We start from the raw sequence: 24,415 nt of genomic DNA on the forward strand, positions 1-24,415 counted from the left end.
TGGTACAGAGAAAGTTCACTAGATTGGTTCTAGGGGTGAGGCACTAAGTAAATTCAGCTTATACTCTCAGGAGTTTAGTTGAATGAGAGGTGATCTCATTCGAAACATACAAGATTTTAAAGGGGCTTGACAGGGTAGACAAAGGGAGTTTGTTTCTCTTAGCTGGGGAATCTAAAACATGTGCCCTGGGATAAGGGGTTCATCATTTAGGACTGAGATGAAGAGAAATTTCTTCACTCAGAGGGTTGTGAAATTTTAGAATTCTCCACCCTTGAGAGTTTTAGATGTCCCTTCCTTGAATATATTTCTAAGGGAATTAGGGATATGGGGAATGGACAGGAAAATGGAGTTGAGGCAGGAGATCAGCCCTGATCTTATTGAATGTGGAACAGACTCGTGGGGTCGTATGTTTTACTCCTACTTCTTATGTTTCTCTGCCTCCCACCTCCCTAAATCTTTTTTGGCTCTCTATCTGTCTCTCCTCCATTAAGACCTTCCTTATGATGTACATCTTTGAGTAAGCTTTTGATCACCTGTTCTAATATATTCTCCTTTGGCTCTGTGTCAGTTCTTTTGCTTGGTAATGCTCCTGTGAAGCGCCTTGGGACAGTTTACTATATTAAAAGCGCTCTATAAATCCAAATTCTTGTTATAGTTAATGTGTAGAGATGTTGTTCCTCGCAATTTATCACACAAAGATCAACATTATGATCCCCATGTAGACAGACAAACCAAAAAAACTGAATTTACCAAACGACCCCCACAAAAAATACCAATGGACTAGATTTCACTTTTTACAACTTTTACTTTAACAATCAAGCATAATCAACATAAGTCAAACATGAATTAACAATGAAATCCTGTTCAATATATATCATAAATTACACATTGAATAGCAGATAGAACTCTCAGATTTGCTAGGCTGACCATTCAGCCTATAGGGCAACAATTTCAGGCACAAAGTCCTTCAAGGCTCTTATCTTCCTTAGGTATAATTCCAGCTCCTTTCCATCAAAGGTTTAGTCACTGATCCTCATCTAACAGCAGCTCCCAATCAACCCAAGTTCCGCAGGTATAATTTTCACCCAAATGGTGTACTTCTCCAGAACCTCCTCAGCTCTGCTTATGACAGTTTTGATGGCCTGGATCCACCAGGATTACCTTTATCAGAACCCTCAGTGATAACCCTGTGCACTGTATGGTAGTCTGGTCAGTCAATTACTAAAGTAACAGAAACAGCTGTAGCAATGTTGTATTTGCCTATTTCCAGCTGTTGGATCCAGCCTTTTTTTCTTTAGCCTGCCTGCACTGCAGTGCTGGGTGATGAGTTCCGATGGCTCTGTCTCTTTTATCTGGTTTCAGCCAGTTTCAGTTTCCCCAGAAACCCGATGATTCAGTTTCCGTTTCAGTCAGGGTGCGGCTCAAAAAACACAAGCTTTGAAACTAGGGTCAGTGCATTTGTACAACAGCTTGCATATGCTCCTCACTGGTCCTGCAAACCGTGGATTCTGTCACCTCACCTCTTCATAGGATTGTCTTCAGTGTGGCAAGGCAACTGTGTGCTGGTTGGTCCAGCATGTATCTGTGACAGGGAAGAGGGAAGATACTACCTTGATGTACCCTTGTATCATCACAACAGAAGGAATATTCAAAGTACCCATGAGTTGCATTTATGTTCAGATTTTGCCCAGGTAGTTTTGTATTCTGAAAATTAAAAGGATTTCACCATTCTAGGAGGTGCTGAGTATAGAGATTTGTTTGCTGCTAACTGTCATTCAAATTTTGGGAGCGCAGGAACTGGAGGAGGCCATTCAACCCCTCAAGCCTATTTCACCATTCATTAAGATCATGGCCGATCTGAATTTTAATTCCATTCACCCATATTGGCTCCATATTTCATAATATCCTTGGCTAGCAAAACTCTTGTCAATCTCAGATATAAAATTATTAATTGAGTTAGCTTCTACCGCTTTTTGTGGGAGAGAGTTCCTTACTTGTACCACAATTTGTGTGAAGAAATATTTCCTAACTTCTAAATGGCTTGACTCTGATTTTAAGTTTTTAACCTCCTTGAGCTAGACGATTCCATCAGCAGAATTAGTTTCTATTTATTTACCCTATCAATTCCTTTCAAAGTCCTATAAGCCTTAATCATATCACTTTGTAGTCTTCTAAATTCCATGGAATACAAAGTTAACTTATCCAATCTCCCCTCACAATTTAACCCTTAGAGCTCTGGTAAAATTCTGGTGAATCTGAGCTGCCCTCCTTTCAAGGCCAGTAAATCTTTTCTAGGGCGTGGTGCGCAGTACTCCAGATGTAGTCTAATGATGACTTTGCATAGTTGTAGCAAAACTTACTCCCCTCTATGTATTCTTACCCTCTTGTCATAAAGGTTAACATTGCATTGGTTTTTTGATTATTTTTTGTATCTGACTGCACCTTATTGATCTGTGTACATGAACCCCTCAATCTCTTTGAACTTCCTCCACTGTCCTTAGCTTTTCATCATTTACAAATACTTAGAAGTGTCCTTGTTTCAACCAAAATGGATGACCTTTGGGCATTCTATTATGTTAATGCGGTCTCATTTCAGTGAAGTACTGAGGGGGTGCTGCTTTTTGAATGAGACATTAAGTTGAGTCTGCGCTGTTGGATTGACTAACAGCTTCTGTGGCACTATTAGAAGAAGAGCAGGGGAATTCTCCCTCATCTCCCAGCACTACTCAATCCTCAACCAATATGACTAAAACAGATCATCTGATAATTGTCACAATGCTGTTGTGGGACCTTGCAGCTGCAGACCAAAAGTCAACTGCTTGTCTATTTTGTTTCAGCTCTTCCTGACCTTCCTCCAACATTAGTGCCAGCTCCACCCAAAAAATCCAAGGCAGAAAAAGTTAGATTCCAAGGAGATGATAGTGAGAAGCAGATGGATCTACAGGATAGACACATCACAGCTGTCTTGTCAAAGATTATTGTAAGTTTTGCACAAATTCAAGGTCTCTCACACCATGGTGTTCACATGGAAAATAGTAGGGCTTGTGCCTGAAAAGGTTGCAAAGAGCTGGAAGCCTTATTCTTGTCATTGGTTCATTGTCTCAGGTCATCATACACGGTCACTGGTATCTTGTTAAATATTTTGTCTCCGCTCATTAGGTTGGTGTTCCACCCACGGTCATGGGCTTTGCATGGCTATGTTCCCTCCAGCTGAGTTGGTAGCACTACCACCTCTGAGTCAGAAGATTTTGGGTTCGAGTCCCACTCCAGAGACTTGAATACAGAGACTAGCCTGACACTCCAGAGTAGTACGAGGTGCGATCTTTCAGATGAGCTGTTAAACTAAGGCCCTGTCTGTCCTCTCGGGTGGACATAAAAGGTTCCATAGCACTATTTTGAAGAATAGTAATTAAGTGTACTGGTCAATATTTATCACTCAATCAATATCATTAAACAGATTATCTGGTCATTACCACATTGATGTTTGTGGGGCCCTTGCTGTGTGCTAATTGGCTGCTGGATGTCAAATAAGACCGTAATTTTTGAGTCAGCCATTTTAGAGCACTTAGAGGTGTAAGGAATAGGACCCTAGCGTTCCCACAACTATTCACATGGAACCAGTCGATGAAATTTAGATCTGTTTCACATGAAGCAAGGGTAATTGTGAGATTTTGAGTAATTGAAATCATGTGGCTGAAGAACTATCTCTATTGGATTGCTCAGATTATGGCAACTTCCCTTTCTGTCCATTACATGGTGGAGGTCATTTAGTTTGGGTGTAAGAACAATCTGGCCGTTATCACAATGTTAATTTGTGGGAGCTTTTTGTGTCCAAATTAGCTGCCGTGTTTCCTACATTACACTAGTAACAGCACTTTAAAATACCGAGTCTTTAGAAAGTAAAGTTTATTCACATAACTTAAAGGCAACACATTTAAGACTATAATTTAGGGGAAGACGCTGGCATTGTGGTAATGTCACCAGACTAGTAATCCAGGGGCCCAGACTCATGCTCTGGAGACATGGGTTCAAATCCCACCATGGCAGCTGGTGGAATTTAAATTCAGTTAATAATCTTGAATTGAAAGCTAGTCTCATGATGGTGACCATGACTTGTTTGTCCTAAAGATCCATCAGGTTCATTAATGTCTGTTATGGGAGGAAATCTGCCATCTTTACCTAATCTGGCCTACATGTGACTCTAGATCCATAGCAATGTGGTTGACTTTTAACTGCAAGCCACTCAGTTCAAGGGAAATTATAGATGGCAACAAATATTGGCTGTGCTAGCGACAACCACATCCCATGAAAGAATAAAAAAAATCCTGTACTAGCAGATGTCTGGTTACTGATCCTCCTGCTAGTGGCAGTGACTTCTCCTCATTTAGCAAAATCTTTCATAATTTTGAACAGCTCTATTAAATCTCATAATCTTCTGTGCTCTAAGGAGAACAATCTCACTTCCTCTCACTCCTCTACAGAATGGAGAGTCCTCTTTAGAAGATTCTTCCATAGGAAACTTTAAAAGATAGAGTTGGGCATTTTACCGATTTCTTTGCTTTGTATTTTTGTTTCAGGAGAGAGACACAAGAGCGACTCCGATATGCCTTCCTGTATCAACAGGGCTAGCCTTCCCAAAGGTCTTTCACAGGTCGGAGGTACAGAGCGAGGTATTTCTTTTTCAAATATATTGATTTTCTCAGCATTGTCTGAAAGCAGGGACTTAAAGCCTCATGTTTTTCACCTAATATCAGCTACCACATGGTTCTAAGATGCATTCCTGATATGCATGTTACAAAAAAGCAATGGAAGTACAGGACAGGTGCAAAAACATTTACTAGAATGATACCAGAACTGAGAGTTTATACCTATCAGGATAGATTAAACAGGCCGGGGCTCTTTTCTCAAGAAAAGAAAAGACCCAGGCTTTTTGATGGATGTCCTTAAGACTATGAAAGGGTTGGATAGAGTAGTATTATGACTGAGCAGTTGGTAAAGCTGAGTTATTTTTAAAAGTCCCAGAAGGAAGCTTTAAACAACTGTCATAACCTATAATTTTAAGTATTATGTTTGAAATGCAGCTCTAAATTCAGGAATCATATTATCAGTTCTCGAGAGATTTTATACTAAGCTAAATGAAACATTTTATTAATTTGCACAAGTTAAATATATACATATGGCTACAAATTACTATGATCAAGCTAATCTCCATTAAGGCAACAGGAACCCGTAGATTTAACCGGACACCAGGCAAAGCATATTCACCTTATGAATTCAAAATGAGGTTCTTTTCACTTTGGTTCCTGTGGAGACAGTTGGAGGCTTACAGCTGCCTTTGATCTCACATTGCCCCTGCTCTATACACACAAAACGGTTGTCTTGTTATACCTAGCACATCCCATTGAATGTAAGTTCTTATTGTATCACCAGCCACTTCTAACAATAAAACTCCTTTCATAGTACCAACTTTTATAAGCAATATAAACATATTGCTTGGCCTCTGCTCACCAGGTGCCAGAATTCACCCCACTCCTTGAATGCTCTATTCAAAAAAATGCAAATGCACTCTATCTCTCTTACATATTAAAACTAGTACACATCAAAGCACCCAGACTAGCTGGCTTTAATCCAATTAAACACACCCACAGACTAAACCTCTATTTTAAAAGAAAAATATTTTCTAATAATATTATATACATTAATAGCTTCATGACGGTAGACATAGAGAAACCTGTGGGGGAGACCAAAAATAAGGGGCCTAAATATAAGATAGTCACTAATAAATCCAGTTGGGAATTGAGAAACCCTGTTATCCAGAGAGTAGTTGGAATATGGAATTTGCTATTACATGGAGTAGTTGAGGTGAATAGCACAGATGTATAAGAGGAAGCTGGATAAGTACATAAAGGCTAAAGGAATAGAATGTTCTGCTGTTAGGGTTAGGTGATCAGGGACGGGGATAGGCTGATGTGGAGCATATACATTGGCATCTGCTATTTGCGCAGAAAGACCAGTTTCAGTGCTGTGCATTCTATGTAATCCCATTGGAGTCACCAGAAACAGAATATGCAAATATTACACCCATGTTTATACAAGAGTGTAAAGGTGAGCCCAGCAAATACAAGCCAATCAATTTAATCTTGGTGGTGGGGAAGCTTTTAGAAATGGTAACATGGGATAAAATTGATAGTCACTTGGGCAAATGTCGGTTAATTAAGGAAAGCCAGCATGGATTTGTTAAAGGCAAATTGTGTTTAACTAACTTGCTTGAGCCTTTTGATGTGATAACAGAGAGGGTTGATGAGCGTAATGCTGTTGATGTGGTGTACATGGTTTTCCAAAAGGCTTTTGATAAAGCGCTGCACAACTGACTTGTGAGCAAAATTAGAGCTCATGGAATAAAAGGGACAGTAGCAACATGGGTACGAAATTAGCTGAGTGACAGGAAACAGCTGGTGAGCAGCTGTTTTCTTGGACTGAAGGGGGGTTTGTAGTGGAGTTCCCCAGGGATCAGAGTTAGGGCTCCTGTTCTTCCTGATATGTATTAAGGATTGGTGTACAGGACACAATTTCAAAATTTGCAGATGAAACGAAACTTGGAAGTGTTGTAAACCATGAGGAGGAGAGTATAGAACTTCAAAAGGGCATGAACAGGTTGTTGGAATGGGCAGATAAATAGCAGATGAAATTTAATGCAGAGAAGTGTGAAGTGATTGATTTTGGTAGGAAGAACTCAGACAGACAATATAAAATAAAGGGTACAATTCTGAAGGGGTTGCAAGAACAGAGGGACCTGGGTATATATGTGCATAAATCATTGAAGGTGGCAAGATAGGTTGAGAGCACGGTTAACAAAGCATTTGGCGTCCTGGCTTTGATTAATAGGGCCATGGAGTACAAAAGCAAGGAAGTTGTATTAAACATGTCTGAAACACTGATCCAGCCTCAAATGAAGTATTGCATTCAGTTCTGTGTGGGGGCAGAAAAGATTCACGAGAATAGTTCCAGGAATGAGGAACCTCAGTTATGTAGAAACATTCGCGAAGTTGGGACTGTCCTACTTGGAGAAGAGGAGGTTGACAGGAGATTTGATAGAGGTATCGAAAAATAGAATAGATAGGGAGAACGTGTTCCCATTTGTGGAAGGATCGAGAACCAGAGGGTACAGATTAAAGGTAATTGGAAAAAGAACCAATGGTGACATGAAAAACTTTTTTACGCAGCAAGTGGTTCGGACCTAGAATGTGTTGCCTGAGGGTGTGGTGGAGGCAGGTTCAATTGAGGCATTCAAAAGGGAATTGGATCATTATCTGAAAAAGAAAAATTTGCAGGGCTATGGGGAAAAGGTGGGAGAATGGCACTCGGTGAATTGCTCCATCAAAGGGCCAGCACAGATATGATAGGCTGAATGGCATCCTGTGCTGTAACCATTCTGTGATATTGTAGGACTGGGTGCTACATTGACCTTTCACCTCTGGGCCTGGGTTTTGATGCAGCCTAGACTGACGCAATGAAAGTTGATGTCTGTTGGCTATAAGAGTCTTATGTAAAATGGGCTTTGACAATCTCGGTTTCTTTCATTGTCAACCTGGGCCCACAACTTTATATCACTCCCCGCCCCTTATTCTGTTCAGACTTATCATGGGCACCTGTTCATATTGGGTCAGTGGCACTAACCATTCACCATGTCCATTCAATTCAGTTACGAAGGCACGTAAAGCACATGCGTATAATGCATTAAAGAAGTTAGACTAATTCAGACAGTTGAAAGAGCTCTTTGTGCCTTGTTAGAGTATTGCTAAATATTCACTGTAAAATGTGTGATTGGAAGATGTGGTGCTATTCCTCAAGCTTATGTTGGGCTTCACTGGAACATTGCAGTAGGCAGAAGACAGAAATGTGAGCATGAGAGCAAGGTGGTGAATTAAAATGACAAGTGACAGGGTCAGGGTCAAACTTGTGGATTGATTAAGCGGTTACCCAGACTGCATTTGCTCCCCCAGTGTAGATGAGGCCACATTGTGAGAGCGAATATGGTATACTAAACTGAAAGAAGTACAAATAAAGCGCTGCTTCACCTGGAAAGAGTGTTTGGGGCCTTAGACTGTGAGGAGAGAGGGAATAATAGGGCAGGTGTTACAGCTCCAATTGTATGGGAGGGTGCCATGGAAGGGGATGAAGTGTTGGGGGTGATAGAGGAGTGGACCAGGGTGTCACAGAGGGAATGGCCCCTTCGAAATGTCGACAAGGAAGAGTAGGGGAAGATGTGTTCAAGGGCAGCATCATGCTGGAGGTGGGGGAAATGATCCTTTTCAGTGTGAAGGCTGGTGGGGTGGAAAGTGAGGACAAGGAGAACCCTATCGTGTTTCTGGAAGGGACGGGAGGGGATGAGGGCAGAAGTGCGAGAAATGGGTCATTCAAGGTTGAGGATCCTTTCAGCCATAGTGGTGGGATCCTTGGTTGTGGCAAAAGGAAGACATGTCAGAAGCACCATTGTGGAAGGTAGCATGTTGTCATGAAAGTATAATTCTCATAATATTATTGTGATTTATTGTAAAAGTAGGTTAATAGTGGGGTTTGGATAGTTTCTGTGTGTGTGTGTGGGATTTAATTGAATTGGAGACAGTAGGCCTGGAGGCTTTGACTCATCAAAAAAAGCTCGGTTTGAAATGCTAAATACGTAAACGTGGCTGAAGTTTTGGAATGTGAGGTGAGGAGAATTTGTGTTTTTAGATACATCAGGGTAGTTTGAATTTCAAAGAGATGGTAGGATGTTATACCTAGCCAGAGAAGCTAGGCCAAGCAGTGTGTTTATTTTTCCCAAAGGCTACTAATAATATTAGCACCATGAAATGATTTATATTATGAGAAAAGTAAAGTTCCAAAGACAGATGGGAAAAATGGAATTTACATTAAAAGGGAGAAACTTGTATAAAGGAGATTGAAACTTTGTGTCAGGGAAGGCATTGTAAGATCTACCAGAAGTATGAAAAGCCTCCATTATTTATGCATTAAGCCTGCTGTCTACCGAAACCAAAGCTAGGAAAAGCCACTTTGAATTCTACTATCCAGAGTATTGTGTTGACTTGCCTGGATCTGCTTAAATCTATTTGTTTTTACTGTTGCCTTAATGGGGGTGTAACCGGAAGTCAAATTAATTAGGGTTTTAAAGGAGTTATTTTAGTATTAATTTGTTGACCCATGTATGTGGTTGAAATCTTTTATTTTGTTGTTAAATGTTTAATATAGTTTTCTAAAATATCTCTGAATCTCTTTTCTGGGTGGGCTTATTACTACTGAGAGCATGCATCTCGAAATAAATACAAATTGCAAAACCGTTGTGACCGCGTGATCAAGCTACCCTCGTGGATTTGATCCGCCTGGCACACATCATCTGCCACGTCATAACAATTCTGTGAAAGTAGTTCATTCTCTTCCCACCTACATTTGTGATTCTTTAAATACCCTGCGTCATTTCAACAATTCCAGTTTCCCGGCCTCTCTTCACTATGGATGTCCAATTTCTCTACACTTCCACCCCCCACCAAGATGAATTGAGGGCTCTCTGCTTATTTCTTGAACAGAAGCCCAAACAGTCCCCATCCGCCACCACCCTCCTCTGCCTGGCTGAACTTGTTCTCTCATTGAATGATTTCTCCTTTAACTTGTCTCATATCCTCCAAATTAAAGGTGTAGTTATGGGTGCCCGTATGGGGCCTAGTTATGCCTGTTTATGTGGAACATGACTTGTTCTGTTCCTACTCAGGCCCTCCTCTCATCCTCCAAATTCCATTCCTATTCAGATCCTCCAAATTAAAGGTGTTGTTATGGATACCCGCATGGGGCCTAGTTATGCTTGCTTATGTGGAACATGACTTGTTCCATTCCTACTCTGGTCGCCTCCCCCAACTCTCTTTCCAATACAAAACAAACTTCATTGGCTGTAAGGTGCTTTGGCACATCTGAATCTTTTTCTCTATGCAACCTAAAAAACAATTTTCATTGCTCATTGGCACCTTGTACTACTTCTGAAACTCCAATGAATGATTAGCAATTCTGTTCCCCATATCTTTTGCCCTTGGACTTGGCATTGGTTAGGAAGAGGAAAATCAACATAACTTGAGACTGAGAGACCAAACCTGTCACATTGAGGACTGGTGTGAGGAAGCTCTTTTTTTTTTTATTAGGCTAGAACTTATTGCCCATCCGTTGTTCAGATGGCATTTAAGAGTCAGCCACATTGCTGTGGGTCTGGAGTCGCATGTAGGCCAGGTAAGGACGGCAGATCTCCTTCCCTAAAGGACATTAGTGAACCAGATGGGTTTTTACAACATGGTCATCATCAGTTTTATTTAATTCAAATTTCACCATCTGTCGTGGTGGGATTTGAGAGCATTAGCCTGGATCTCTGGAATACCAGTCAAGTGACAATAACACTATGCCACCGCCTCTTGCTCACACACACAGTTGTACATGCATTGGGCTCCCGGATAAAAAAAAGTGGAGGCAAAACCCTAGAATCATTTAAGGAATGATTAGAATTTAAGGTCAACCTGGATGCATGAGCCGCGATGAATCCGATGCCCTTTCTCATTTGTAATTATCTTACAATCTTATGAGTTGTCCATTTTGCATGAATACCTGACTCGTATTTTTCTTTTGTTGCAATAGGTGAAGCTGATTTCAGGAAAGAAAAGTATCTTTGCCCAGAAACTCGCTGCAAAGAAGGCAGCTGAAGCAAATCGGACAGTGCCCTCCGTCAGTGCTGTCAGCCCCTTTACTGGGGTCACAGGGGAGCAAAGGTCAGCTCCAACTCAAGTTACAGAGATATCGGAAAAGGGGCACAGATCAGGTGAATTCATGGGAAAGGCTTTTGTTGCAACAGGAAAATGTTGAAGGATTGAATCCTCCAGCAGGAATGGCAGGGGAGTCTGGGCTGTTCACAGGATTAAACCCTCCCACAGTAACAGCAGGGACAGTCCGACCTGTGAAAGTCCTGTACTGGAATCCTCACCAATATGACTACTTTGGGAATATTTTGAGCTGAATTAACAGGAGCGAAGAGGTAGCTAAGCCCCTGGTTGATCTGGGGCCAGTATTGAACTGGAAATGTGCACATTAACCTGATGAGTTTTTACCTTGAGTCAAAATGCAGATCAGTCATGATCTCATTGAATGGTGGAACATATTGAGGGGCTGAATGACCTACTCCTATGTTCCTATAGTGGAGTTTAATTGTTAGTGTTAATTGAGAAAGTATTTTGTTTGCATGGATTATAATTTTTCACCTTTAATTGTTGCATTTTGCTCACAGGCACAGGCGATGGGAGACAGATATCGGGAGAGAAATTGGGTGGGGAAGTAGCCCCCCAAGAAGCACAGAAGATTCATGAAGAGAATGTAGCCAGACTGCAGGCCATGTCTAAAGAGGAAATTGAGGAAGAACGCAATAATCTTCTGGCCCGGTTAGGTGAGTGTGTATCACTGTTTTCCGCGTTAAACCGCAGCTTTCTTCATTCCAATTTCTTCCTCCAGCTTTCACTTTCCCTTCTCAAGGCATGCATTGTACAAGTGCTGTCAGTCTGACAATGTCACTGCCTGGCTATTCAACTGTGAAAACAAGCATCCTGTCTGATATCTGGCATGGATCACTGAATGGCAGTCAAAAGCGGGACTTAAGTTGATGGATTTTCCCAGCGCCTTTACCCCAGGAGTTCCCTTGGACAATTGCTGTGCCCCAACTGCCTACCCTTACTGCTAGCAAGCTAAGATTAGTGTGGCCTGGCCAATATTTATGCCTGAACCAACATCACCAAAACTAGTTGTCTGGTCATTATCACAATGCTGCTTGGGAGCTTGCTGTGCACAATCTGCCGTGTTTCCTACATTACAATAGTTGACTACAATTCAAAACTACTTAAATAACAGCAAAGTATGTGGACCCTGGAGATCTGAAATCAAACACTCACAAGGTCTGGCAGCATCTGTGGAGAGAGAAACAGAGTTAACGTTTCGTGTCCAATATGACTCTTCTTCGGAATGCCGAAGTTTCAAAGACTTCCAGCACTGATTTTTCCAGCACTTTCTGTTTTTACTTCAAAAGCATTTCATTGGCTGTAAGGTGCTTTGGGATGTTTGGAGGTCATGAAAGGCGCTAAATAAATGCAAGCCTGTCATTCCTCTTGGCTCTGAGTTTAATTGTGCTCTATCACTGCCCTGGCTGTGATAAGCTAACTAAGCACAGGGGAGGAATCAAACCTCGTGCCTTTTGCTATATAATAAATATAAGTTGCACTATAGTGATGCCTTATCAGGTATGAAGGGCTTTGAACAGTGTTTTCCATAATCCTGTGATCATTATGTGTTAGTAACTCTCATAAATAGGAGTGAAAATAAATGGTGAGTTAATCTGTTTTTGAAGATGGTGCTGGTAGAAGGAGGAGCCAAAATATCAGGAGTGCTCTTGGAATAGTGCCATGGCATCACCTAAGCGGGCAGAACCTTGGCTCAGAAGTGACTGGAGTATTAACCTGGATTATGCATGCAACCCAAGGTGTAGGTTTTAGATATGCTACCTTTTGAGCCAGAGGTGGGTGTGCCATTTACTGAGCCAGACTGGCATATGTAGCTTGGGTAAAAGCAAATAAATAGCTCACATTTACATAACACCTTTCTGAATTTTGGGACGTCCCAAATCGCTTTGCAGCTAATGCAGTTTTGAATCAAAAGCAGAAAATGCTGGAAATACTCAGCCAGTCAGGCAGTATCTTTGGAGAGAGAAACAGAGTTAACGTTTCAGCCTGATGACCTTTCATCAGAACTGTACTTTAATTGTAATCACTGTTGTAACGTAGGAGGCACAACACCCAACTTGCGCACAGCAAGCTCCCGCAAACTGAGCTGAGATAATGATGAGGTCATCTATTTTAAGATGTTCGTTGAGGGATAAATATTGGCCAGGACACCAGGCAGAACTTGCTTGCTCTTCTTCAAATAGTGCAATCTGAGAATGGAGGTGGAATCTTGGTTTAGGGTCTAATCTGAAAGATGACGGATCCAAGCCCATGCAGCACTCCCTCAGCACTGCACCAAATTGCCAGCCTAGATTATGGGTTCGAGCCATGAGTGGGGCTTAAACACACAACCTTCTGACTCAGAGGCAAGGGAGCTACCACTGAGCAAAGATTGACAACTGTGCTATTTGCCATTAACAACCTAATTGTTCAATGGGCCGGAAATAGTGACAGCTGATTGTACTTTGTTGGCTTTCATGTGTTATAACATTTGAACCTCGGAATAAGGCTGAATGTGATTTTACTTGGATGCTGGCTTTGGTCACCCTTCAAAGCAAGATTGTGCATTGGATGTGGCTCGGATACCTCGGGGCAAAGGGTTGGAGTCATCAGCTAGGGTCATTCCAAACAGTCAGGAAATTTCTATGACAGCTGACTACTGTGCTAGTCTCCTGGAAGAGTCTGTTAGACAGCTAGGCTGAACTGTTAAATGATGATGAGGCATTTGCTGTGCTTGAGGGTTGAAAGTGTCAGTTTACACAATGTCAGTTCAGTGTGTTTGCCATTTTGTCAGTGTCTTTATGGAAGTTAGTGAACTTCATGGGCTTTGATCCATTACTTGCAGTGATTGTCTTAGAATTCTGTACATTTTGGCAATACTGAAGTTGTTACTTGTTTACTGATGGGCATTGCGCAGTTTGTTCGTTTGTCATTACACATTGGTACTGTTTTTCATTAGCTGGCATATTGGTGTGCTTTATTAATTGGGTATAGTATGCTGAAGCTATTCATTGGGCATCAGATTGCACGATGAGGCTAATCACTGGGCGGAACACATCGGTATGATTTGTTCAGCGATGGTTATTGCCTGTTGTTACTACATCAATGGGCATTCCAATTTGGTGGTGTTCATCAGAGGGCATTACATATTAATGCTATCTGTTTATTACATGTGATTTGTTCCTTGAACATTCCTTGTTGGCGTTTGGGTACTGCATATTGTTTCTCGTCCACTGGGCATTGCTAGTTGTGGTTTGTTCATTGGGTGTTACACAGTGCTATTTGGACATTGTATCTTGACACTTCATTTGTGGCTGGTACATGTTAGTTTCTGGTTGTGACTGCTTAAATGCCCATTTACCGACATTCTGTGTTAAGGGTTAAAATTCAGCAAATACCATAATTGTTTTTATTTCAAAAGCAAGCAGATGACTTGTTCTTCCCTTCTGCCAACATACAATTAACTTTGTTTTATCCCCCTGTTTAACTAGATCCAAGTTTGGTTGCTTTCCTAAAATCAAGAAAGCCTGGGAAAAACTACAGTGATGGCGCCAAAGATGAAATGGAAACAAGTGGTGCAGAAAAGAGCTACGAGGATAAGCAGAGGTATTCTTGTTCAACCACAGAATCACAGGCCAGTCCAATCAAGGAAGCACCAATGGATCAGAAACCTACAGGTAAAAAGCTCAGCATGGAAGATTTATTAATAGTGTTCAAAATCATGAAGGGTTTTGATAAAAGTAAACAAGGACTAAGTGTTTCTATTGACACAAGGGTCAATAACCAGAAGAGAGAGATTCAAAGTAATTGACAAAAGAGCCAGAGGGGAGATGAGAATTTTTTTATGCAGCGAGTTATGTGGGATTGTGCTACCTGAAAGGGTGGTGGAAGCAGACTCAGCAGTAATTTTCAAAAGGGAATTTGATTAGTGCTTGAAAGGGAGAAAATTTCATGGCTATGGAGAAAGAGTGATGGAGTGGGAATAATTAGATAGCTTTTTCAAAGAGTCGAAACAGGCACAATGGGTTGAATGGCCTCCTGTGCTGAAGATTCTATGATTCCATGACCTAAAGGCGTCATTTAGAACTAATGCATGTTTAAATCCTCGCCTGACAACCTTGCCACTCCATCTGAACTCTCTCCCTTTATCTTTGGCCTGCTGTGCACATTCCTCCTTTCATCCCTTGATTGACTGCTGTACTTTCCGCAGCCTCTTCTTTTTGATATTCGTTCATGCCTTGTAGGAGTTGCTAGCTAGGCCAGCATTAGTTTCTCTAATTGTCCTTGAGAAGGTGGTGGTGTGCTGTCTTCTTGAACCGCTGCAGTCCATGTGGTGTAGGTACACCCACAGTGCTGTTAGGGAGGGAGTTCCGGGATTTTGATCAGCAACAGTGAAGGAAAGGTGATATAGTTACGAGTCAGGATAATGTGTGACTTGGAGGGGAACTTGTAGGTGGTGGTGTTGCCATGCATCTGCTCTCCTTGTCCTTCTGGGTGGTAGAGGTCGTGAGTTTGAAAGTTTCTGTCAAAGGAAAGTACTCACGCCAATAAAGTGTGGCCCGGCTCCCAGCCCCAGCTGGCAATGGCCCTGCTCCCAGATCCAACTGAGTGTGACCTGGCTCCCAATCACAGCTGATGGAGATCATCACAAGCCAGTATAGCTCGGGCAAGTATAAAATTGCACAGCACTACATTGAATTTACAGCATAGCAACAGACTATTTGTCATCAAGAATGCTGTCAAGCACCCTGTCGTCAACAATGCTATCAAGCAGCACTTGCTTAGCAATAACCTGCTGACTGACGTTTAGTTAGGGTTCTGTCAGGGCCACTCAGCTCCTGATCTCATTAAAGCCTTGGTTCAAACATTGACAAAAGAGCTGAACTCCAGAGGGGAAGTGAGAGTGACTGCTCTTGACATCAAGGCAGCATTTGACCGAGTGTGGCATCAAGGAGCCTTGGTAAAACTGGAGTCAGTGGGAATTAGGGGGAAAAATTTCAGCTGGTTGGAGTCATACCTTGCATAAAGGAAAATGGTTGTGGTTGTTGGAGGTCAACCATCTCAGTTCCAGGACATCACTGCAGGAGTCCCACAGGGTAATGTCCTCGGCCGAACCACCTTCAGCTGCTTCATCAATGACCTTCCTTCCATCATAAGGTCAGAAGTGGGGATGCTCACTGATGATTGCAAAATGTTCAGCACCATTCACGACTCATCAGATACTGAAGCAGTCCATGTCCAAATGCAACAAGGCCTGGACAATATCCAGGCTTGGGCTGACCAACACTCAAGGGCACCAACATCATTGTTACAATAGATGAGCAGGGCTGTAAGGGATAATGAGATTTATGTATGGAAGGAAGTGCAGATGTAACCTATCTGCTTCAGAGAGACCCTGCATGCAGCTAATATCTCAACACTGGCAAAGAGCTACATTCAGTGAAAGTGATTCTGGGAGCTATCACCTGAGGTGAAAAGGAAGCTGCAAGTCTGCAATGCACTCAAAATTCTGGTAAAGCATAGCAAGTCCAGCTGAATCTGTAAAGAGGAAAAACATAATAGCGTTTTAACTGTTTACCCTTTATGGGAATTGGTACCTAATGAAATGGTCCAGGCCTGAAACTTTAATCCATCATTTCTCATGTTTGCAGTGCTTTCTATTTTACATACAAACATAGCAATTAGGATCAGGAGAAGGCCATTCGGCCAGTCGCGCCTGCTCTGCCATTCAATAAGATCATTGAATGAATGATCTAATTGATCTGATTGTGGCCTCAACTCAACATTCCACCTAGCCTCCGATAACCTTTGACTCCCTTGTTAGTCAAGAATCCATCTACCTCTGCCTTAAAAATATTCAATGACCCTGGCATCCATCATTCTCCGTGGAAGAGAGTTCCAAAGTCTCAGGAACCTCTGAAAGAAAAAAATTCTATTATCTCCATCTTAAATGGGTGACCTCTTAATTTTAAGCTGTGTACCCTGGTTCTAGTCTCTTCCACAAGGGGAAACATCCTTTCAGCATCCACCTGTCAAATTGTCTTTCATTCTTTTAAACTGCAATGGATGCAGGCTCAGCTTGTCCGTCCTTTCCTCATAAGATAAACCCCCCTTATCCCAGATACCAGTTGAGTGAACCTTCTCTGAACGGCTTCTAATGCATTTATATCCTTTCTTAAATAAGGAGACCAAAACTGGACCCATACTCCAGACGTGGTCTAAGCAATGCACTGCAGTAAAACATCCCTATTTTTCCCCATTCCTCTTGCAATAAACAACAAAATTCAATATGCCTTCCTAATCACTTGCTGTACCTGCATACTAACGTTTTATGATTCATGTACCAGGACACCCAGATCCCTCTGCACCTCAGAATTCTGCCATCTTTCTCCATTTAAATAATATGCTGCTTTTCTATTCTTCCTGTCAAAGTGGACAGGTTCACATTTTCCCATATTAAACTCCATCTGCCAAATTTTTGGCCTCTCACTTAACCTATCTATGTTGCTTTGCAGACTCCTTATATCCTCTTCACAATTTACTCTCCTACCTGTCTTTGTGTCATTAGCAAATTTAGCAACTGTACATTTGGTCACTTCATCCAAGTCATTGATATAAATTGTAAATAGTTGAGGCCCCAGCACTGATCCCTATGGCACTCCACTCGTCACATCTTCCCAACCCGAAAATGACCCATTTATGCCTTGTCTCTGTTTCCTGTTGGCTAACCAATCCTCTGTCCATGCTAATATGTTATCCTCTGCATCACGAGTTCTTATTTTGTGTGGTAATCTTTGATGTGGCGCCTTGTCAAATGCCTTCTGGAAATCTAAGTATAGCATGTCCACAGGTTCCCCTTTATCCACGTTGCTTGTTACTTCCTCAAAGAACTCCAATGAATTAGCCAAACATGATTCCCCTTTCACAAAACCATGTTGACTCTGCCTGATTGCACTGAGATTTTATATACAGTCCCTTTCAAATGGGAATGACACTGTTTCTGCTCTGTAGTCTTGACCTCATCCAAAACTCTGCTTGCACCTGTCTTGACACATAACAAGTCTCATTCACCCATCACCCCTGTGCTGACTGAACTATGAAGACTCACCTTCTGGCAACACCTTGCTTTTAAAATTCTCGCCCTTGTGTTCAAAACTCTCCATGGCCTCACTTCTCCAGTATTACAGCCATCTGAAATTCCTGCATTTCTCCAACTCTGCTTCATGGAATTTTGCTCCATCATTGGAGTCCATGCCTTCAGCTGCCTTGGCCCTAATCTCTGGAATTCCCTCCCTAAACCTTCCTGTGAGTCCACAGCTCTGCCCTCTTTTAAATCACTCCTTAAAACCTACTTCTGAAACCAAGGTTTTGGTCATCTGTCCTATCTCCTTATGTGACGTAATGCCAGATTTTCACTGATATCGCTCCTGTGGTGTGCCGTAAGACATTTTTACTACATTAAAGGCACTATATCATGCAAGATTTTGCCTCGCATCTCATAATAGAACGACAATATTCTAAATTAAATTCTGCCACTAAGGTTCTGTTAAGACGACAGAATTTTCAATCCCAGCAGTATCTGATTCTAACAGTAAGGCGCTGTAATGGCTTCCTGGGATAAATGTTACTTCATTACCTGCCAGCTTTTAGGGTTAACAACAGTATTTAAACATCAGCTACAATGTTATAACAGCGCCAAGTCCTTTTGTCCCTAGGGTTGAGACTCTGAGGTTGAGATACTGATGGGTATCGATTGGACCAGTCTTGCTAAGATCAATTAGAATGAAGGATGTTGCAGAGGATATCAAATAGAAACTACCGAAGGTCCTGACACTTAGGCCTCCAGCCAGAGAATCTACAGTCCCGTGCCCGATTACGTAATGTAACTTAAGCTCAGAGAGAGCTTTTTGTTTTTGGAGGCATTATCTTTAAGGAGCTAATTTAGACTGTATTTAGCACTGAGCACAGTCATGGGGTTCTTTGATTCTGCTTTTTAATTTCAGATTCTTTGAAGTTTTATTGGGTAAATGTGCTCCCCGGTGTGATCCTGTACCATAAAAACCAGAAAGGTCCCAAGTCAATCTGTGCTGATCTTACTCAGAGTAGCTCTTAGGAGTGCTGCAATTAGCATCAGTGCCCATACAAACAGGAAGGCAACAACTTGCATGTATGTAATGTAGGTTTGCCCTTAGATACTCTCCCCACACTCAAGTTCATGACACCAGATTCACAAGTGTATGGCTTAAACAGAATAACCAGTGAGACAAGATTCTTCTGATATTTCACAATTGCTCTTGAATCACCCACAACCCCACAGTACAAACCCCCAAAATTCAAAACAACCCCATTCCCAGTACCTGACATGAAGCCACGACTCAGGCTTAAACTTACAAAAATGCTAACTCCACACAAAGTCCCCACGACTTGGTTTAAACTTACAAAAACACAGGCAAAATACCACATCTTGTCCTGAAACCTGAAGACAAAACCCTCAGACCAGTATCACCAAGATATCGCTGAAGCAAGTTACAAGGTACTGGCAAAAAAATACCAAGTTTTCACCCCAAACCTTCACAAAACCCTCAGACCAATATCACAATATTCAAGGCCAAGGGCCAAGTGCTGGTAAATAGGATTAGGTAGGTAGGTCAGGTGTTTCTCACGTGTCGGTGCAGACTCGATGGGCCGAAGGGCCTCTTCTGCTCTGTGTGATTCTGTGGCACGTCATAACTATGATTTAGTTGAAACTTACAATCGCCAATATGGCTGGTCTGTCAGGTGTTGACTGTAGGCCTGAGTCAAGGTAATCAAACTCGACCCTTCTTCTGACTGCAATCCAAAATCTTCAGGCCAATATCACCACGATATGACCGAAAACACTTACAATCCCCAACATGGCTGGTCTGTCCAGTGTAGAATGTAGGCCTGAGTTAAGATGACCAGCCCTAACCCTCCTTCCAACTGCAGCCCATATACTCAGATCTGCTCTTCTTTTATAATACTTTAACTCAGACATGCCAAAACATATTTCCTGTTGTTCCAATGTCCATTTAGTTGCTTCCGCAAAGTCCAGACAAATGTCATCAGTTCCTGCTGGTTGAAGCATGGTTTTCCATGGAAGATGTATCCAGACGAATATTATTAGTTCTCATCACAAGAGCAATTCTCCTGTTGTTTGAGTTGGCACAGTAACAGCACCTGGCTCCAAAATTAGTGAGAGCTTGAATGACCTATTCCAGTATTATTGTCTGTGATGCAGACCTTAGTTGCTAATTATTTGAGTGTATTGTATTGATGATATGTCCTTTGTGCCATTGTATTGGATAATCAGACTTCTTGATTGCATTAGTTGATGGCAGATAATGGCATTTCCCTGGTACCATTGTTACCTGATAGCAGTCAGTCAATGCCCAAACCCTTTTGATGAGTCACTGTTTTTTCACTAAATGTCCGGATTAACCCCTTGCTGCCCAGCCCCGTACTGCTGACTGCAGCTTATCTTTTGTAATAATAGTTCCAGTCATGAGGTCAAAACATGTCCATGGGTTTGAAATTATGTTCCATAAATTTCCCAGTTGGAGGGGATTCCAATCCTACGGTAGCACCCAGATTATAGTAAAATATCCCGAGGTGCTTAACACAAGTGTCATCAGACAAAATTTGACACCAAGGTGCATAAGGAGCTATGAAGGCAGGTGTCCAAAAGTTTGTCAAAGAAATTGATTTTAAGGGGCACCTTAAAGTACAAGAAACAGAGAGGTTTGGAGAGGAAATTCCAGAGGTTAGGGCCTATGCAGCTGAAGGCATGGCTGCCAAAGTAGAGCAATTAAAGTTGGGGATGCTCAAAAAGCCAAAATTGGAGGAGCATGGATATTTTGGAGGGTTGTAGAGCTGGAGGAAGTTACAGAGAAATGGAGGAGCAAGGCCATGGAGGGATTTGCAAACAATGATGAAACTTTTAAAATTGAGGTGTTGCCAGAGAAGCTAGATTAACAAGCACAGGGAATGATGGGTGAATGGGACTTGGTGGTAAGTTTGAATACAGGCAACAGGGTTTTGGATGACCTTAAGCTTACAGAGGATGGGAGGTGGGAGGCTGAACAGGGGTCTTTTGGAATAGTTAAGTCTAGAACTAACAAAGGCATGGATGAGGGTTTCACCAGCAAATGAGCTGAAGCAGGGTGATGTTGCAAAGGTGGAAGTAGGCAGTCATAGTGAAAGCAAGGACGTGGTTGGAAGCTCACCTTGGGGTCACATATGACACCAAGGTTGTGAGCAGTTTGATTCAGCTTCAAATAGTTGCCAGGGAGAATAATAGAGTCAGTGACCAGGAAATGGAGTTTGTAGTGGGGACTGAAGACAGTGGCTTTGGCCTACTCCATTTAACTGGAGGAAATTGCTGCTGGACTAGATATGAGGCTAACTATGTGACAAATCAGAGACAGTGGAGGGATCGAGAGAGGTGGTGAGGAAGTAGAGCAGTGTGTCGCCAGCGTACATGTGGAAGCTGATGCTGTGTTTTCGGAGGGGGCCAAGAATAGATCCTTGGGGAGGACACCAGAAGTAACAGTGTGGGAGCAGGAAAAGAAGCCATTGCAAGTGATTCTCTGACTACAATTAGATAAGAATGGAACCAGGCGAGTGTAGTTCTACCCAGCTGGGTGATGATGGAGTGATATTGGAGGAGGATGGTGTTACCAGTTGTGCCCAAGGCAGCAGGCAGGTGTCAAGAAGGACGAGGAAGGATGGTTTAGCACCGTCAGTCACAGAGAATGTAATTATGACTTTGTAAGAGCCATTTCAGTACTGTGACGGGGATGGAAAACTGATTGGAAGGCTCCAGAGATGGGATTCTGGAAAAGATGGCCATGAATTTGTGAGGCAACAACACGTTCAAGGACTTTGGAGAGGAAAGGGAGGTTGGAGGTGGGCAGTAAATTTGCAAGGACTGAAGGGTCAACTGTTGGTTTTTTGAGGAGAGGGATGATTTGAAGGAGAAAGGGAGAGGATCTGTGGAGAGAGAACTGTTTAAAAACGTGCACATTCCTGGCTGCCACATTGATGTAAGTGACCAGAATTGTAAGAGTGCACAGATTTCAGAGGGCTGGAGGAGGTTACAAAGATAGGGAAACAGTGGGGCCATGATGGGACTGGAAAACAAGGATTAGAATTTAAAAATTGAGGTGTTGCTGGACCAAGAGCCAATGTAGGACAGTAAACACAGAGGTGATGAGTGAACAGGACCTGTTTGCAGGTCAGGCTGTGGGTAGCAGAGTTTTAGATGAACTCAAGTTTACAGTGGGCGGTGCAACAGTAACAATTTGTGAGAGGTTACCTCTTGAGAGAACTTACGCATTGGAGATTGTGACATAAGTTCAGTCTTTGCAGCTGAAAGCTCCAATATGAATGAATCCCTTTGACCAAGGGATTGGTGGATTGTTGTCTTTCTAATTTTGTGAAGCTGGCAGGAATCCTATCTGAATGGTCATTGTCCACAGGCATTGCCGGCTCCTAACACAGGATTAACGAAGGACCAATGGTGGACAGTGCTTCAGCCTTTGATGGCTTACGGCACCCAGCTTGCCTATGAGAACCTGCATTGTGTGAGGAGGTGGTAGAGGCCTCTCGAGAAAAGTAACAAAAAGATAGGGGGCAGGAAATGAACGAAGAGATTGAATTCTGCATACCTCTAAAATAATGTAATCTCGATTTGAAATCTTTGGCTGAGGTCCTATTCTGTTTCTATCTTGCTCTGCATCATGATCTGCATTGGACATTATTGGATAGTTAAGGGTTAATAATCAAAGTTCTTTGTATCTTGCAGCTATGGGCTTTCCAAGATAAACAGAATGGCTTCAAACTGTCATGAGAAGAAATCATGGCTTGCCTTCTGCTTTTAGTCTCTGAGCATTATAAACGAGAAGTGTTTATACAGGAAAATAAGTGACAGTAATGACTAAGTGATTAAGATATAGCATAAGTGACTAGGGTAATGAACGTAGGTAGAGGGATCCATTAACTACAGTACAGAAAGTTAACGGTTAATAAACCTACACTTCAAAAGACTCGAGAACAGTTAAATCATGAAGTCTTATTTTTCAGAAAAGTATCTACAATTACTCCTGTTTTTGGGAAAGTCTGTTTTTAAAGGATTCAGGAACAGGTATGTCATGAGGGCTTATCTGTGACTTGCACCTTCGATACTGGCACAATAAAACGTATAAAGCGGCATGGTTTTCTACAGTTCTCTTGAGGGCTCAAAGGATAGAATCAGAAAACCGAAAGTCACTCTGCACAGTTAGATCGATGGCTGTGTTGTATATGAATAACGTCTGTTCTGTATACTACACCATAAAATGTCATTGTGAACCATAGAGGGAAGGAGGTTGACTAACAGTTAAACCTCAACAGTCTTTCACACATTCACACATCATATCCTGGCTAAAGGAGCTGCCAAGTTCCACCCACCCCCCCTGCCCCCAGCAAATATCCCCTGCTTTGTACTTGTGGGGGATCAACTGAACAGAATAAATGATTTTGGGAGACCACCATGTGGGGAATTGGGGCTTGTGAACTCTACAGCAGAACATTATGCTGATCCTGCTAATTGCAGAATGTTCTAAATAATTTCGACCTATATCTTTGTGTAGGATTACAATACATTGCTGCCTCAGCGTTACCTCATCCAGGAATCCAAATGCATGGTTTGCAACTGAAACACCGAATCATTCTTTGTATTGTATTCCAGGCCCTTAGCCTGCCTACCCTATTGTGAAAGGAACTGCCTGGTTTGTGTCAGCCTGTCAGGTGGTTCCATCCTTCTGTATTTGCATGTTTAAAGTGTCTGCTGCCTGCATCTGCTGATCTCAAAGGTTTTGCTGCCTCATGTACATGGCCACTCATTCTGTGCTCTTTCCACAACGTGGGGCTTGGCCCAGCACTGGGTTTGGTTAAAACTGCAAGAGTCATGATGTTTCTGCTCGCAGTCAGTGCTGGAATTGATCCCACTGACAAATCTCTTTCTCCCTGATTAATGCTGAGAACTTAGTCTGGACATTAAAACTTTGTCCCTTGGAATCAATCTCCTGAAAATCTGAAGAATGGAACATCTTCCTATGTCTTGCTGGTGAGGTGTCAGTGAATAACTATGTGGAAGTTGCTGTGGTTTTCACTGGGTTGCAGTGAAATGCCATAACCAATAGTTCTGACTTTTTGACTGACACATACTGCCATAGAGTGTGGTTGGAGCTAAAAAAGCAATTGTGGTAAAATGTTGATTAGATCCAGGTTACTTGGTTTGCTGGTTGTTCTGCTTTCTGTGCTGTTACAAGAGCATTGGCGAATATTCCACCCTTACAGGAATGTAGAGAGCCTGTGAGTATAAAGAAAATAAAAGAACTTGCATTTATATACTGCCTTTCACAACTTCAGGTCATCTCTAAATGCTTTACAAGTAACAAAGTACATTTGAGGTGTAGTTACTGTTGTAATTTGACAAACACAACAGCCAATTTGTGCACAACAAGCTCCCTCAGCAATATGATAAGGACCTGATTATCTGTTTTAGTGACGTTGCTTGGCAGATAAATATTGGCCAGAACACCAGGTAGAAGTAGTGCCAT

The 24,415-nt window shown here is 42.1% G+C and overlaps 1 protein-coding gene across 5 annotated transcripts in view; it reads left to right on the forward strand.

Annotated features, from left to right (window-relative positions):
• rpap1 (RNA polymerase II associated protein 1) overlaps positions 1-24,415 on the forward strand; it is a 110,649-nt gene that overhangs the window by 11,793 nt on the left and 74,441 nt on the right. For 3 of the 5 annotated variants that reach the window (XM_078563091.1, XM_078563089.1, XM_078563090.1), the window contains exons 3-7: positions 2,838-2,980; positions 4,578-4,670; positions 10,672-10,852; positions 11,315-11,470; positions 14,285-14,470. In XM_078563091.1, the coding sequence (XP_078419217.1) occupies positions 2,838-2,980; positions 4,578-4,670; positions 10,672-10,852; positions 11,315-11,470; positions 14,285-14,470 (759 nt within the window). Of the gene's footprint in view, positions 1-2,837; positions 2,981-4,577; positions 4,671-10,671; positions 10,853-11,314; positions 11,471-14,284; positions 14,471-24,415 lie in introns of those variants that run through there. The other 2 variants (XM_078563092.1, XM_078563093.1) reach the window with 2 other exon arrangements.

Source organism: Cetorhinus maximus, chromosome 18 (assembly GCF_964194155.1).
Source record: "Cetorhinus maximus chromosome 18, sCetMax3.hap1.1, whole genome shotgun sequence".
NCBI classification, from domain to species: domain Eukaryota; kingdom Metazoa; phylum Chordata; class Chondrichthyes; order Lamniformes; family Cetorhinidae; genus Cetorhinus; species Cetorhinus maximus.